Source organism: Eumetopias jubatus, unplaced genomic scaffold, assembly GCF_037043125.1.
Source record: "Eumetopias jubatus isolate StellerSeaLion01/CBP00866 unplaced genomic scaffold, mEumJub1_p1.0 scaffold_14, whole genome shotgun sequence".
Lineage (NCBI taxonomy): Eukaryota > Metazoa > Chordata > Mammalia > Carnivora > Otariidae > Eumetopias > Eumetopias jubatus.
Window position 1 is genome coordinate 50,527,906 of NW_028274820.1, and position 17,860 is coordinate 50,545,765.

The 17,860-nt window shown below is 38.3% G+C and overlaps 1 protein-coding gene across 1 annotated transcript in view; it reads right to left on the bottom strand.

Moving 5' to 3' along the window:
• CRPPA (CDP-L-ribitol pyrophosphorylase A) overlaps positions 1 to 17,860 on the bottom strand; it is a 292,423-nt gene that overhangs the window by 198,551 nt on the left and 76,012 nt on the right. The window contains exon 5 of the mRNA XM_028117376.2: positions 3,820 to 3,924. Coding sequence (XP_027973177.2) covers positions 3,820 to 3,924 — 105 coding nt within the window. The remainder of the gene's footprint in view (positions 1 to 3,819; positions 3,925 to 17,860) is intronic.

Sequence of the window (17,860 nt, forward strand, 5' to 3'; positions counted from 1 at the left end):
GACCAACAGTTTTCTGACGCTGAGGCCAGGCCTCCCTCAGCTGCCTCAAGGTGGGTTCCACACACTATCACACCTACCTGTGTCACTCTGTGTTGACAATATAGTAACAGACTTTTCAGAGCCTCCTTCAGTTGGCCACCATCTTACGTGAATCAGACAACACTTAGTCCCCATTTTTCCTATCTTTTAACTTGTAAGAAAATGAGTATGTAGCTCCAATAATTAGAAGTCAGAAAATATTAAATTTTACAAAATATAGTATGTTTATTAGACACAAATTTAGATTTGGGGATGTATCTGTTTTATTTCCATTTCATCAATTAGGTCTCTCTCTTTCCTCTAGACTAGATGGAAGATCTCTTAAAAGAAACAATGTTGCCACACTGCATTTTTGAGATTTAAAGGAAGGGAGATTATTTTGTTTTTGTTTTTATTTTTCTTGTTTTTAAGATTTTATTCATTTGTCAGAGAGAGAGAGAGTACGCACAAGCAGGGGGAGCGACAGACAGAAGGAGAAGCAGGCTCCCGCTGAGCAGGAAGCCTGATGCAGGACTAGATCCCAAGACTCAAAGGCAAACACTTAAGTGAATTAGCCACCCAGGCATCCCTGTTTTTGTTTTTAAACAAAGATGCCATAACACATGGATCTGAAAAAGAAAAAAAATAGTTCCCATCAAAAGGATTCCTGAAAAGTCAGGAATATGGGATGATTTCAAACACTTCAGAAACTCCTCCTAAACAAGTATTTTCAGACAATGAACAGTTTAATTTCTTCAATACCTGGTTATAAATCTTTTATGCCTTAAGGATAGTTGTAAATTTAGAAACAAAAAGCCTGTTCAATTAGTTCTGTATAGTGTAGAAAGTGAGCAAGTACTTAAGTATATTGGGACAAAAATATGGTACAATTATAAATTAAAGGAATGGAAGTTTTTATGTCCACTGGATCAAATTTTGTCAAATAACAGTGTGTCTGGCAAGGTCTGGCAAGGCCTGGCAAGGCATTACCCTTCAGGGAAAGCATGAGAGCCCATTCCTATCCCAGAAATCAGTCCTATTCTCTTCCGTGATTGGTTAGTCTTTGTCATGAGGAGTGGGGGATGTCCTCCACGCTGCATGGTGATTTTAAACAATTAATGTTTCCTCCAGGCCCCAAGGAGCCACTGCATGAAGTATGGCATAACTCTGAACATTTATTTCTTGCATTTACTTCTACAAAAAAAGTATGTAAAATACAAAATAACCCTCCCGGATTTCTGGTGGCAGTTCAAATAGTCCCACATGCAGGCATGAAACATTTCTAGTCATTCCTCATACCACTGTGAGGGTGAACTCCCTGATTTCTGAGGGGTAGGGGAAGGTATCCTGGACCTGTGTTTCAGAATCCTCCCTTGCCTTACTTTTTATGGTAGTAAAATGCCTCCTGAAATGCATTTTTCACCGTTTCAAGATTTATGAATCATGAGCCCTGTAGTTTGCTCAGCCACCTGAGTCCAGTACCGGTTTTAGCCTCAGTGTACTAAATCTTTTTTCAGATCCAAATTTTTAAAAATGGTAGCACTTTTGGTGTTAGTATAGAACACTAATTTCTAAGTATAGATTACTGCTTTGGTTTAAACAGAAACCGAGTAACTCTTTTATCCTTACAAAATGCCAAGACCACAAAATTAAATGAGAAGCCTATACTGAAGACAATTAATACAATGTCATTAAAAAGCTTTAGAGGGCTATACCAATAGCTAGGAAAGTATCAGAAAGAAGAAAAAAGGGGGGTGGGAGAAGATGATGAGAGACAGGAGGCAGAAAGAGGAAACAAGGACCCTAAAACTGCAATACTTGCACTCAAAATCATTTCACCTCAATTATCAGAAGAAATATGGTACCAGAAAAGAACTCCTAACTGCCATTTGAAGGACTTCCTGCCCAATCCATTGCATTCTATGCCCTTTTAAAATCCAAGGTCCCATTGTTCAAACAATGTAAGAGGAGAAGTCCTGGGAAAGCCAATCCCTGACTTAGTGCACTTACAGTTGGTTCCCATGAAAGGGAAGCAGAGCACCAAGACATGAGAACTAATACTAATACTGTGTTGGTGGAGAAAGCAGTGAAACAGAAAATCTCAAAAACAAAACAAAACAAACTAAAAATTGAAATAAATTTGTGAGGAACAAGTGGAAAATTTCAAGAGCAATATGTTACTTTCCTCTCATCTGCACATCTCAGAGGGCTTGACAAATTTCAAAAAGGCTCTGAACACACACAAAGATCACCACACACCCTACAACATCAAAAATGAGGCCAGAGAGCATTAAATGAATATGTGAGCAGCAATAAAACTTGTCTTGTGAGTTTCCACTTTCATCTCCCATTGCCGGCAAATTAAGTCTAGGCCACAGCCAAAAGGGGTTGTACAGAGATGAGTGTCAGGATCTGTAACAAAAAACCTAATTGGTAAATACCATAGTCTTCACAATATGTTTACTACCATCTGAACCATACACAGAAAAGGATACACAAAATGAATAAAATGTTTGCCTGGTGGGTTGAAGACATTCGGATACCCTTAGAAGAATAATATTGTGTAAGGCAATGATCCAGACATACCAATATTTTGTAATTTTGTAATTTCAGTCATTTTAAGTATGTATGAGACAATCTTAGCATAGGGCAAGGCCGATCACATTACTGTACAGAATACTTAATGAACTCCTAGGGCTTTCTGTTTTATTTTTAAGTCAATGAGGAAATATGCTTTTGGGTTCATATCATCTTAGAGTTAGGATGAATCTTTCCTTATCAGATTTAGATGGATGCTTTATAAAGATTTCATCCCTTGGGGCACCTGGCTGGCTCAGTTGGTTAGGCATCTATCTGCCTTTGGCTCAAGTCATGATCCCGGGGTCCTGGGAATGAGCCCCACATTGGGCTCCCTGCTCAGCGGGGAGCCTGCTTCTCCCTCTCCCTCTGCTGCTTCCCTTGCTTTCCTGCTCTCTCTCTCTCTGTCAAATAAATGAAATCTTTAAATAAATATATATATATAAATATATATATATATCCAAGCTCTCTCTCTATATATATGAAATATATATATTTCATCCCGTATTTCAAAAGCAGCAATACTTCAAAAAAATAAAACTACCCTACCCTCTTTCAGAAAACACTGTTCAATACATTTCTACCTTCAGAACAAAGGAAAGCCACACTATGAAACACTCCAGCTATAATTACTTCATTCCCTCGAAAACAAAGAAGTTGGTCATTAGGAGTCAAACCATAATATATTCAAGAGTCTAACTCCTCACTGGGACCACCAAGTGGGTCCAGTCACCCATCCCACTAAGTCAGAACTATGGCAGATATTTCTTGAACCAAGTTGGAGCTACCACCCTCCAGGGCCTGGAAGGAAATGTTGCTACTGTGGAAAGCTCCGTTTCATCCTCAGTCCAATGGAGTTTAAGAAAACTGAATGTAAGAATATATAGAGAGAGAAGAAAAAAATTGAATAAAACCATTTTATCAGCTAAAATGGAATTTGTTTGAATAAATTATCTCAAAGTGAATTTTCTGCAAACCAAGAAATAGAAATGATACATACTTTGATGCTCAGGAAACCCAGTGAAACTCTTAATGCCTTTAATGTATACATACATACATAAATACCCTTATACCTCAAAATACTCAATGATTATGAAACCAAGCATTTTTATACTACCTCTCCATATTCTTAAGCATCTGGAAAGTGTTTATACTTGCAGAATGTGTCTTAGGAATGACCTATAAACACAGCCAAGATCCAGAGCAAAATGCCAACTTCCTTACCTTCCAGAGGTCAGGTGATCCTTCCACAAGTTTGGCATTAATGTGACCGTATTTTAGAGCCAACTGCAAACACTCGGTTCCAAATTCCAAGTCATAGTCACTACACTGGGTAGAAAAAAAAGTTCAAATATACTTTTAAGTAAAACTTTGTTTTATTTCATAATCAATATACAAAAGGAAGGGCCTAGAGAACTCAAAAACTCTGATTAGGTACAGATTCATCAAGTTCCATAATAATTGTCCCTATGCCCTAAATGTCAAAAGATACAGGAGGTAGGTAAGCTACAATCTTAAGTTTTGAACTTCCTCAATAGTTTCGGGAGTCAAATAAACAGACTACTTTTTTTTTTTTTTTATGAGCTACTTTTCCAAACATGTTTCTAAAATGCCTGAAAGTATGGCTGAAGTTTTTTTGTATCAGGATTTTATCTAACAAATATATGTATCCATCCAACTCCAACCCCTATGCTATATTAAAATATTTGCAAATCATAGCTTTTGTTCATTTTAATATTTTACTTGTCAATATATGTCTTAAAAATTTATATTTTGATTCTGAACATGAAAACAGTTCAGTATTCTGTTATTAGACAAAAAAGGAGAGGCCTGGGGCACCTGGGTGACTCAGTCAGTTTAGCCTCCTGCTCTTCATTTCAGCTCAGGTCTTGATCTCAGGCTCATGAAATCAAGTCCCGCATCAGGCTCCATGCTCAGCTGGGAATTGGCTTGAGATTCTCTCCCTATGGCCCTCTCCCCACTTGCTTGCACGCTCCCTCTAATAAATAAATCTTAAAAAAAAAAAAAAATGGAAAGGCCTCTCATAGGTTTAATAAAGTACAAGCAACATTTTTAAGGATTTTTAGCAAAACCATTAAAATGACCAATACAATTCAACTGAACAATACTGTGTCCGGATCATATCCAAGCTCTATATTAAGGAGAAGCATTTAAAAAATAAATGCAGTGTGTTATTAGGTCCTCAAGGAAATCAAATTTTTTTTTATTTTTTTAAGATTTTATTTATTTATTAGAGAGAGAGAGAGAGATGAAGAAATCACAAGTGGTGGGGATGGGCAGAGGGAGAAGTAGACTCTGCTGAGCAGGGAGCCCAATGTGGGGCTTGGCTTGATCCCAGGACCCCAAGATCATGACCTGACCATGACCGAGATCATGACTGCCTTTGGCAGTCGCTTAACTGAGCCACCCAGGCTCCCCAAGGACTCATATCTTAAAGAGGAGGCTGATTTCGAACAAATATTTTGCAACAGACTATGATAGATGCAACACTAGAAGAATATCTACAAGTAGACCAGGAGATAAAATACTTAATTCTGTGTGAAGGCATTATAGAGGCCTTTCAAAGCAAATGATCTTTGATCTCATTCTAAAGATGGAATAAAATTGTAGGAGAAAGGTATACCTTTAGGGCAAAAGGTGGCATACAAACAGAGAACCACAGAATGTACATAGTCCCAAATTGACCAGAATGGTCTCTCAGCTTAAATCTTCTATTATGATACACTACTTATTTCTTAGACATTGTAATTTTTAAAAAAGCATCAACAACATTAGTTATATTCAAGTAAGACAAATGTTAAGCCTCTTCTCTGTACTTCCCGCATTTGTACAGGCTCATTTAGCAGTATTTGAGATCTATATACAGTCAACAGAATGTTCTCTTTAACACATGGTCAAATCCCAAAGATGACCAGCAATAGCCCTCTTCCTGACTCTTTTCAGAGGCAAGATATTTAACACATTTGTGGAAAGCCTTAAAAGTGCTAAGTACATGTTGAGAGGAGACCACAAGAACAGGTACCACCCTCCTGTCTTAGGTGGTGAAAAGAGAATTACTTGATGCTCTACTCCTGCCAATCACATGTTGTACCAGCCGAGATGCCAGCAGCCTACAAAGTGTATGATGTCTTTAGGATACTATTCACTAGAGCCAATAGGAAGCACAGAAAACTCTGGTTCAGGAATATATGAAATATATACTGGAAACAGGCTGAGCAACCTTGGCAGAAAGAGTAGCCTGAATTTGTCATTCGTTGTCTAGACTACTATTACAACTATTTATGGGGGGTTTTGGTAATTTCTGCAACAAAAATTTTACTTTTGCAGGAAGTTCAAAAAAAAATACATGCTTAATAACCTGTTAAATTCTGAATTTCTACATTTCTCAATAACACTGATGATGACTTCTACTTTCGTATAAGATACGGAAAGCTGGAAAATATAATGTTTAGTTCTGAAGAAAAATCATATAAACTACAAAAGCATAACTTTTTCTTGTACCCACCATAGCTGAGGTCACAAGATGACCAAGTAGCCTTAAATCTAAGAAAAGGCATGCCTCCCCAAGGACAGAGAGGACACTATCACCAGCTCACAGCACAACAACAAGAGATAGCAGATGTCATACAAGCAGGTAAGAAGAAATAAATGGATAATCTCAATGCACTGCTAAGTACTGAGTGGAGGTGACTATGAGAATACAGAACCTCTGGGAGTCAAATACTCAATAGGTGTGTTTACACTTTGCAGGCTCCACTTCAGTAACCTACTACTATGAGCTCATGAACGGTATATTACTATCTGAAGGTGCCTGTAACTACATGTACGTTCTACACTCAAGGCATACACTAAACATCTTTAAGTTAAAAATAAATCAATAATGGTAAGACAGAATCATTAAACAATGAGAAATTAATACAAAGGTAGGCAAAGAGAAAAACAGAACATATGGAACAAACAGAAAACAACTAGCACAATGGTAGATTTTAAATCAAGAAAGTTAATCAGTGTGTAATTGCTGAAAATTTTTATCTTTATTATCCAGCATGGGAATCATAGTGATATCACTGATCACATAACATACACACACTGATTCTAAGAACCCTCTGTCCCCCTAAACTTGCAGCCCAAAAGAATGCCAAACAATATTCCTCCCAGGCAGAAACTCTAAGTATACTATTGTCAGAGGTCCCCAAATACAGTCCATCTCAGTCATGTTACGATGAAACTCAAAGTCAAAAAGCTCCACCTATGAAACCCACCAACTCCCATCAGTCTCCAACACATAAGCATGAGCAGAAACCCCAGATTTAACTGAAACACAACGACTAACATGAAATGTAAGGTCAAAAAGGCAAAACATAAAATCTTTTGGAGGAACTCTGCAGTTAAAAAAAGACTTCAGTATGATAAGTGAGAAAGTGCTTATACTCATCAAATAGGATATTTAAAAGGGGAGAAAATACAGGAAAAAAAAAAGTGACCACAAAGTCCAATATGTTAAAAAAAAAAAAAAGGAAAAGAAAAAGAAAAAAGAAAAACCAGAAGGAAAGAACAAAAAGAGTAGGAGAAAGAGACAAGTATTTAATAAGAAAATTACAATAATGAAGAACATGAGTTTCCAAATTAAAAAGTCTCACAGCATGTAGAAGCTAATGAATGAAATACACCAAACCCAATTAACAGCAACAACAAAAGGTCTCCTAAAAAGCAGGAACCCAAACTGGTTGAGACCTAATAGCAAAAATGAAAATTAGAAAAACAAAGGAACAGTTTCTCCATAATTTTGAGGATAATGATTGTCAATATAAAATTGTACTTCAAGAAAACTTATTTATCACAGGAGGATAGAATATGGATTTCTACAAACACTGAAGGTCTCAACAGAATTTTAGTTCCCATGCAGTCTTTTTCATTCCAAGTTTCATAGGCTTTGTCTTTTTGGAGCAATTTTAGATTCCTAACAAAGTTGAACAGAAAGTACACGTATTTTCCACATGTCCTCTATCCCCATCTACTCACAGCTCCCCCCACTACCAAAATTCTACACCGGAGTGGTACATTTGCTAAAATCAGTGAGCCTACACCAACACATCATTATCACCCCAAGTCCACAGTTTACATTAGGATTCCCTCAGTGTTTTTACATTTTATAAGTATTGGCACAAATGTATAAGAGTCTATATTTATTGTTTTGGTATCCTAAATAGTACTTTCACTGCATTAAAAATTCTCTACAACTCAATCTATTCATTCTACTCCTTGCCTCCAACCATTGAAGTTTTTCCTGCTTCCATAGTTTTGTCTTTCTCAGAAATCATGTACTTGTACTCTTAGAGTATGCAGCCTGTTCAGACTGACTTTTTTCCCACATAACAACATGCATTTCAGTTTCCTCTATGTCTTTCATGTCTTTGTAGATCATTTTTTGCCCTGGATAATATTCCATTTGCTGGATGTACCAATTTACATACGCATTCACCTACCAAGGAACATCTTGGTTGCTTCCAAGTTTTGGCAATTATGAAAAAAGCTGGTATAACCACTCACATGTAGGTTTTTGTGTAAACATAAGATTTCAATTCATTTGAGTAAATACAAAGAAGTACAATTACTGGATCATATGATAGGAATATGTTTAGTTTTATAAGAAAACTGTCAAATGGTCTTCCCAAGTGAACATGCTATCTTGCACTATACTAGCAATGAATGAGAATTCCTGTTACTCCATATCCTCACAAGCATTAGGTGTTGGCATTCTAAATTTTGGCCATTTGAATAGATGAGTTGTGATAGCTCATTGCTTTAATTTGCATTTACCTAATGACATTGGGTGCAGAACATCTTTTTATGCTTATTTGCCAGGCATTTATCTTCTTTGTTGAGCTACCCATTGAGGTTTTTTACCCTTTTACTGAGGGTTTTTTTTTCTTATTGTTGAGTTTTAACAGTTTGTGTATGTTTTGGATAAGAGTCCTTTATCGCATGTGTCTTTTACAGGTATATTCACCCAGCTTTTACCTTGTCATTTTTTTTAGGGTGACCTTGGCAGAACACACGTTTTTAATTTTAATGAAGTCCAGCTTATCAATTCTTTCGTAGATCACACCTTTGGCGTTTTATCTCAAAATTATCACCATACCCAAGGTCAACTAACTTTTCTCCTCTCTCCTAGGAGTCTTGTGGTTTTTTGCTTTACATTAAAGTCTATGATCCCTTCTGAGTTTTTGTGAAGGGTGTAAATTGCGTCCGGATTCATTTTCTTCATGTTTACTTGTTGCAACTGTTATTTATTGAAAACACTATCTTTGTTCCATTGTATTTCCTTTGCTCTTTTGACAAAAATCTGTCATTTACACAATCTATTTCTGGGTTCTATACTCTATTCCACTGATTGATTTGTCTATTCTTCCACCTACTAGACAGTCTTGATTACTGTAGCTTTACAGTAAGTTGTGAAGTTGAATAGTGTCAGTCCTCCAACTTTATCCTTCTTCAATATTGCACTGGCTGATCTGCATCTTTTGCCTCTATATAAACTCTAAAATCAGTTTACACCTACAAAAAAACTTGCTAAATTTTTCATTGGGATTGCTTTGATTTTATAGACCACATTGGAAGAACTGGTATCTTGGTAATATTAAATTTACCTATTCATGAACACAGAATAGATCTCAATTTTTTCAATTCTTTAGTTTTGCTTAGAGTTTTGTAGTTTTCCTTCTATGGATCTAATACATAGTTGGGCAGATTTGTAAGTATTTGGGGGGCACTAAATGTAAAAGATGAGTTCAATTTCAAGTTCCACCTGCTCATTGCTATTATGTAAGAAAACGGTAGACTGTTGTTTATTAACCTCCAATTATGCAACTTTTCTACACTTACTTATGGTAAGTGTAGAAAATCTAGGAGATTTTCTTCAGAGACAATTATGTCATCTGCAAAGAAAGACTTTGCTTCTCCCAGAGTACTTACTTTTCTTTACTAAGAATTCCGGTACAGTGTTGAAAAGGAATGGTGAGAGTAGATTTTAGCCTTGTTGCTGATCTTAGTGAGAAAGCTTCTGGTTTATCATTAAGTATGATGTTAGCAGGGACACCTGGGTGGCTCAGTCTGTTGAGCGTCTGGCTCTTGATTTCAGCTCAGCTCACGATCTCGGGGTCCTGGGATGGAGACCCACACTGGGCTCCACACTTAGCAGAAAGTCTGCTTATCTCCCTCTCCCTCTGCCTCTCACTCGTGTTCACATTCTAAAATAATCTTCAAAAAAGAAAAAAGTATGATGTTAGCTGTAGATTTTTTGTGCCTAATCTTTATCAAACTGAGGAAGTACTCCCTCTTTTCTAGTTTGCTAAGATTTTACCATGAATAGCTGCTGGATTTTGTCAAATACTTTCCTTGCATGTATTGAAATATTTTTTTTTTCTTCTTCAGCCTGTGGATGTGATGTACTGTGGTTGATTTTTTACAGATGAACTAGTCTTGCATACCTGGGATAAATCCCACTTGGCTAAAGTCTTTAATTCTTTACATACATTATTAGATTCTACTTGCTAATATTTTGTTGATGATTTTTTTCATTTATGTTCATGACAGTAGTCTGTTGTTTTATCTGTCTTTGTCTGCTTTTACTATTAGGCTGACATCAGAATGAGTTAGCCATCCCTCCCTCTGCTTCTATCTTCTATGGGCAAATATAGAGAACTGCAATAATTTCTTCTTTAAACATCTGTTAGATTTTACAAATGAATGCATCTGGACTTCAGGCTATTTTAGAAAATTATTGATTCTACTTATTTTTTAAAGATTTTATTTGAGAGTGACAGAGATAGTTAGAGCACAAGCGGGGAGAAGAGGGAGAAGCAGGCTCCTGATAAGCAGGGAGCCTGATGTGGGGCTCCATCCCAGGACTCTGGGATCATGACCTGAGCCAAAGGCAGACACTTAACTGACTGAGCCACCCAGGTGCCCTGATTTTTTTTTTTTTTAATAGACATAAGCCTACTCAGTTGGTCTATTCTCACGTGAGTTGTGGCAGATTGTCTCTCTCACGTAATCATTCCATTTCGTCTAGGTTATCAACTTTGAGGACAGAGTTATTCATCTTATTCCTTTTATCCTTTTAATTTCTATCAGTTCTATAAAGATGTTCCCTATTCCCTGTCTGGGTTAGTAATTTGAGTATTCTCTTCTTTGTGTGGCATAGTTCTCCATTAATCTTTTCAAAAAACCAGCATTTGGGTTTGACTTTTGTCTTAGTTTTCCATTTCATTCATTTCTGCTCTAGTTTTTACAATTTTTTTCTCCTTACTTTGGAATTTATTTACTCCTTTTCTGATTCCTGAACATGGAATTTTAGATTCCCGAACATGGAATTAGATGCTGCTTCATTCCTACTATGTACATTCAACACTATGTATTTCCCTTTAAGGACTGCTTCTGCTGTATTTCAAAGTAAGTGTCTTCATTTGTGTTTAGTTCAAAGTATTTTATTTTTACTTGTGTCTGTGAGGACAGCAGTTTGCCCTATGGCCTCACCTCTGATGGATCTAAAAAGAGTTGCTGATTTTTCAGTTTGCTCAACTTTTTAGTTGTTCTTAGAAAGGGGGCACCTGGGTGGCTCAGATGGTTAAGCATCTGTCTTCGGCTCAGGTCATGATCCCAGGGTCCTGGGATCGGGTCCCGCATCGGGCTCCCTGCTCCGCGGGAGCCTGCTTCTCCCTCTGCCTCTCTCTCTCTCTCTCTCTCTCTGTCTCTCATGAATAAATAAATAAAAAGTTTAAAAAAAAAAAAGAAAGAAAGAAAGGAGTGACAGTTTCAAAGCTCTTCACAGGCATAGGAAAGCTGAAGTTCCCCCATGCACTCTTTCTCAGGACATGGTGCTCCACAGAACTGGGGGGCACAATGGGTCAACTAAAGACCTAGGATATAGAAAGCAGGATATCCTAACACGGTAGTCAAGTCGAGTCTCAAGGTGATTGCTATGCACACAGCACAATGAGAAACCAAGTAAAAGAAGGCATTGGGTCTCCTCAGGAGGGGTACCTACAAATGTAAAGAAATGCATAGACATAGTTTAATGAATAGAATCTCTCCGGAAAGTCCCAGGAAAAACTGCCTCTAAGAAGGAAGAAAAAGTGACAGAGTTGACACGCAGGTTTTTTACCCTTGCTATATGTACACTGTCCTTGTGTATCCCACTGAAAAAAATTCATAGAACATTTATATAATGTAATGTTATATGCAACACCAGAATTCCCAAGAAATGAATGCTTCCAAGTTAAGGATTTTGCCTCAAAACACATGTATTTAATACTTTCAACAAATCTATCTGATCTTCTAGTGATAATTATGTTGCAGAAAATTTAAAATTTTAATTTAAAAATCTGAATATCAAATTTGAAAATACACATAAATTGTTGTCACTATATTACAAAATATGAACTCCGTCATCATAGTAAATGTAAGGTATTTTTAATTTGTTGTTTTAAAAATTTGAAATTTGCAAACTGTATATTAAAATTTATAACAAGTCCTTAAATGGGTTTGCTGAACTGATGCAAGTATATGTATATTCTCACGAATTTGAGGTCCTTTACCAACAGTTTAAGAGCATAGACACTGAAGTCAAATCGAGTCAGTTGGACCCCTACTGTGATCTTTCCACATGCAAGCTGTGGAGAAGATATTTAAGTAGTCTGTTCCTCAGTTTGTTCCATTTTGAGAAATGGAGAATGAGAATTATTAAAAGGAACAGACACATGATGTGTCTGGTTTAGTGTCTAGTTTATGGCTATTCCTTGGTAAAGTCTGGATATTGGTTATGAATTTAGATAGTTAACTATACAAACTGGGATTTAGTAAGTAGCCAGAAGCTTTCTGATAACATCTAATGTTTACGTAAAGTTCTATTTCCCTTGTACCAATATTGGAGTAGCTCTGACCATGTGTACTCATCTTTCCCTTCTGCTTCCCTTACACCCAGTTTTCATCAAGAAAACTGAGAAAAATTAGGATTGTAATAGTAAGAATAAAGATAGAAAATAAGAAAAGTGTGTATAACTATTATGAATTGTCGATTGTGACCATTAGAGTAATGGATAGTCTCTACCCATTTTAAAGTACTCTGTAAATTACACAGTCGAAGGTTTTTGTTATGTATATATTGCTTTACTGTTTTTTACTGTGTGTAGTAATAAAGTTTTATGACTAATACCAAAGTAATAAACTTCCACACTTTTTAGTCCTTCTTCATGGATCTTCACCCCAAAGTTAACATCCTTCCCTACCCTTTCTACTATAACATTCTGTTACGCTGCAATACATGTTACATAACGGGTTCTTCACCTCCTAGATCAGAAGGTATACCAATTGCTTGACAACATTCTCAAGTGGAATCTATTACCTTTCCCAACCACCACTTAGTAAGGCTTGAAGTCAGGATTAACATTCCAGATCCCCACTGTTCTTCCAGGAAAAAGCCCTATCCTTCCAGAATTTATGCCATCTGGCAAAATCTTCTAATCTTCATAGTACTATCATCTCTCACAACCTCACAGGCTCTGCAGTTTTAGGCACAACAATCAGTCTTCTTTTTTATTCCAACTAGTGACATTACAATGGCTGAATTCCAAGTTTATACACAAAAACTTTCAAATCCTCTAGAAGTTTCTTTGACTTCTTATCTTCACCTGAACTACTCAGCGTAATCAATCCTAGAAACTTGGGTTTTTTGACAATTACTGAAGACCTTTATTAACAGGTGCTTGCCGTTTGACTTTAAGAAAAAAAAGCTATAATCTTTTATTACAAATTAAAAATGAGGTTCTTAAAAATCTTAACTTGATCGGATATGAAACTATTTAAAAACCTTTAAAGAGGTATTGAGAAAAACAAGGCATTTTTGAGGGATTATTGAGAAAAACATTTGTCATTACCAAAAAGAGGTCTTTAAGTAAAAATGATAAAATGATAAAAACCCCATGCTGCATAGATGATGCAGATAGTTCCATTTATCTGGTCAATGGGCAAATAGCAAGGACTTGGATCTTCAGCTCCAATCTTTTGTTCATTTCTGAAAGTTGTCTCTTTGCCATCTTGTGGTTTAGGGTTTTCTGGACCTCGGCATCAGTAATTGAAGTGGGGGCAGTATGGAGGCTGAGGTGGATGCTGACCATGGGTCTCATCTCCTCTATGTGCCTTATGTTCTTCATTGCTGCCCTCTCTAGGCTGTGTTTGGTGAGAAGGCCCCCTGCGGAATCGTGGTCCATAACCCCGACACACATTCTGTTACACTGGTCAATCCTGTTCTCCTGCACCCTGGTTGTCTGCACCTTCCACCACTTCTCCTTGCACAGCAGGGCTGGAATACAGAGGCTGGGCGCCCACAGGGTCTCCGCCTGTAGGAAGGTGGGAACCGCTGGTAGAGCCTGCACTGTGGGGGGCTCCCTCTCCCCCACCCCCCGCCTTTGGTAGCACTCTCCTATCCCTCGTTCTCCCCCTGGCTTTCACTCTTCTGGTAATTCTGCTGGTAACTGTGTAGACAACCACTGCCACATGCATAGAGTCTATAATGGTTCCCGTCTGCTGCATATTTACCACCTTGCACTGGAGCTCCCAACACAGCCTGTCCCATTGGCCGCCTCTGCACCCCTTTCTCCTTGATCGTCATCAAACTCCCTCTCTCCATCTCATACACTGCAAAGGGACTTCCCAGGTTCTTCTTTATGGCAGTCTGGTATCAAACACCTCTTCCTTGGTGTCACTCCTGATGAAACCATATCCGTTTCTTACACTGAAACATTTTACCGTTCCCCAAACCTTCGCTGGGATTACTTTGTTGTCCCTGGCGCCAGGCGCCGCTGCCCATGCTACCAGTCTTCATGTGCCCAGCGCTGATCAGGGGCGGTGGGGGCGGCGGCTGGTAGGTCCGGGTCTCGCTGCCCAGGGTCGCAGTGACGGTGACCGGGCCAGCTGCTGGGTGGCCGCGACTCCTGCCGGGGTGCGACGGTAACTAACCTGGAGTCTGCTCTCCCCACCCTCTACCGATCCAACACTGCAAACCTGCTTTTATTTTTTTCCTTTTCCCTTACTGAACCGTTATTTTGACTGTTTTTTCCTTTTTTAATTCAAGTATAGCAGACACACAATGTTACATTAGTTTCGGATACACAACAGTGATTCGACAAGTCTATAGATGATGCTCTGCTCATCACAAGGGTAGTTCCCATCTGTCACCATAGGACACTGCTACAATACCACTGACTATATTACCTATGCTGTATCTTTCATCCTAGTGACTTACACATTCCATAGCTAGGAGCATGCGCCTTCCATTCTGCCAGTCCCCCATACCTATCCTCCCCTTTGGCAGCCACCTGTCAACTTGAGTTAACCTCTATCTGTGGCTCCTCTGACATTTTTAATTTCCACAACTCAAGTCTCTGGCTAGGACCTCCAATCTATCATTTCTCTTACTCTCTTCTCACATTAAACTTGCCCTTTTAACTCAGTGAGGCACCCAACACTATAAAACTACCATTTGATCCTGGTGGGAAAATCTCCATTTTCTTAGACTGCCCTTAAAAAAAAAATTCAAGAAACTACAATCAAAGGCATTAAAAATTTATTATTAGCATCCTAGCTGCCTCCATCTAGTACCTATCTACTAGATCTCCTTTATGAACTCCAACTACCAATCAATCCTGTTGTTTTATTCCCTTAATTTTCAATTCATATTTTTATCAGTTTTAAGCGTAGTTTGAAGAACCAAATATCCCTATAAGATTTGTTGCAAAATAGTTTACCTCATCCCCTTCACTGTAATTTGTCTTCCCCAGACGCAATTATTTCTCCTTCTTTCAAGTGATTAATTTATTATTTTTTTCCATGTGTAAGAGTCAACAATTGCAGGTGAACAAATATAAGATCCTGGTGGCATGTAGTCATAAGCTTCCATCTCACTCACCAAAGCTGCAGGTTGGCTGAGACAATTGTGCTTCTAGCTGCAGTGCTGGGACTTGGCTGTAGCAGCTCTGACCTACTGGTCACCCTCTGCAAGACAAACTGGAGGAGCTGCAACCAACCAGTTTATGCCTTCTTAATGGCAATCTTGGAACCACAGGAGGGCAAGCCCAACAGCAAGTCACATTTAAGCCTCTGCCTAATCATGTCTGCTAAAAATCCCAAAGCAAGGTAGGAGGCCCAATCCAGAATGACCAACCACGGAAATATACTTCACTCACCAAAAGGCCATGGCAAGGGCACATGAGTAGAATAGTGTCAGAGGACTGAAAAACTGGGGTCAACTAACCTGCTTATCAGAACATACCTCTGAACATACTCATGATACTGCCTCTTTATCTTCTGAATTGGCTATCTATTGAAGAATTAATTTTGTCACCTTTCCTCCCAACCTCACCACAACACACACTAATACTATTCCCCATCCCTTCAATGTCGTAATTTTGGTTAAATCAGTACTGAGTATTTACATCACTATATAAACATTCCTCCCAGCTAAGTCATAGGTTAGAATTCCTTTCTTTCGCAAGCCTTTGTCTTCCCTGGAATTAGAACTTACCTTCTAAACTAAGTATTCAGTTTTCTATATACTTAGGACTCATTCAACAGCTAACATTTAGGTATTTGTTTAGTTCTACTCTCCAGATGTTTAGACACAAGGCACTTCACCAATTTTATATTCCTGAAGTAATCACCCTTGGAGCCTTCTGAGCTTTCTCAACATGGACTGGTTGTCCTCTGCCAGTCACACAGTTATCATTCTAAAATCTCCCTATACCATCGTTGTGGGGATAATCTACATCTCTCTGCTGTCATCTATCTCTTCTCTTCTGTATTTCATGTAATCTTTCTTGAATGACTACCTCATTTTTATGGAACAATCCTCTAATAGCTTTCTGAGAAAGGGACCCTAAGACTTAAGTTTTTAAATTGTTTTACTGCCTCATTTCTTTGGCATTTCCTCCCCTTTATTTTCTCTTTTTTGACAACTTTTGTTATTGAGTATTGGATCTCTTTGATTGCACTTCTAATTTTCTCTCCTTTCCTGTATTTCATCCTTCTGTCCTTTGGGAAAGAGTTTCTCAGATTTGCTTTTTATCCCAGATCTTTTATTCTCTAAATGTTTATTTTTTTAAGCATTGTGAACTTGTTTCCTGTTTGCAATAACTTGATCTTTGTAATGACATTAACTTTTAAAACGTTTCTCTTTCCCAGCCTATTTGCTGCATCCTCCATGTTACTCTTTCCTGTTTCAGTGTCTATCTTCCACAGTATGTACATTCTTTCGATGGTCCAGTAATACTTGTCAGCCCCTATTTAAGAGGGGAAGATTCAAGAGATATTAACCAATGAGGCCAGAGTTGGAGTTTGTGAACAGTAAGTTCACAAACCCTGTAGTGTGACCGGGTTAAGATGCTTACAGGGGAACCTCTGAAGTTAGTGTTTTAGGTCTTTATTTTTACACTGGACAGATTCTCCAAACAAAACTCTTCCGGTTTTCAGCCAAGAGGGAAAGCAAAGCCACCACGACACGGGCTGCTGAATGGGATAAGGGGCCATGGCCTTCCCCATTCAGCCAATAGTAAGCACATGGTCTGTGAGTCACTATTTTAGGCAAGGCACTCATTCCATCAACTGTACCCAAAATTTTCCCCAGACATAGGGAATACTTCACCCCCAGACTGCTTCTTAGTTTTCAGTGAACCCTCCATATTCCCCCCCCACCTTCACTAGTTCTAAAGGTGCTACCAGGCCCTCAACTTTTGGGGAACTCTACTGTAGATAATTCCAATTCCTACCTTTCCCTACCACTCTTCTAATTGAGCCTTCTTAGATCTAATGTGCCAGTTACTACTAAATTCACCTACTTTCTAGCTAATGGTTTACCATTGTCCCCTCTTATTCTCCTTATTCTGTGGGCCTATGTTTTTAATCACTTTGTTTTTTTATTTCAAAGATTTTGTAAGAGAGTGAGTGAGCATGAGCGGGGGGGGGGGGGGGGCATGGGCAGAGGAGAGGGAGAAGCAGAGCAGGGAGCCTGACACTGGGCTCCATCCCAGGACCCCGAGATCATGACCTGAGCTGAAGGCAGACACTTAAATGGCTGAGGCACCAGGCACCCTGGCTTTCTAGAAGCTTTAAATTAGGTTTCAGGAATGATCAAAATTATCTAAGTGTTCAGTTATCTTTACCCAGAAGCTGAAGTATGTGCATTTTAATT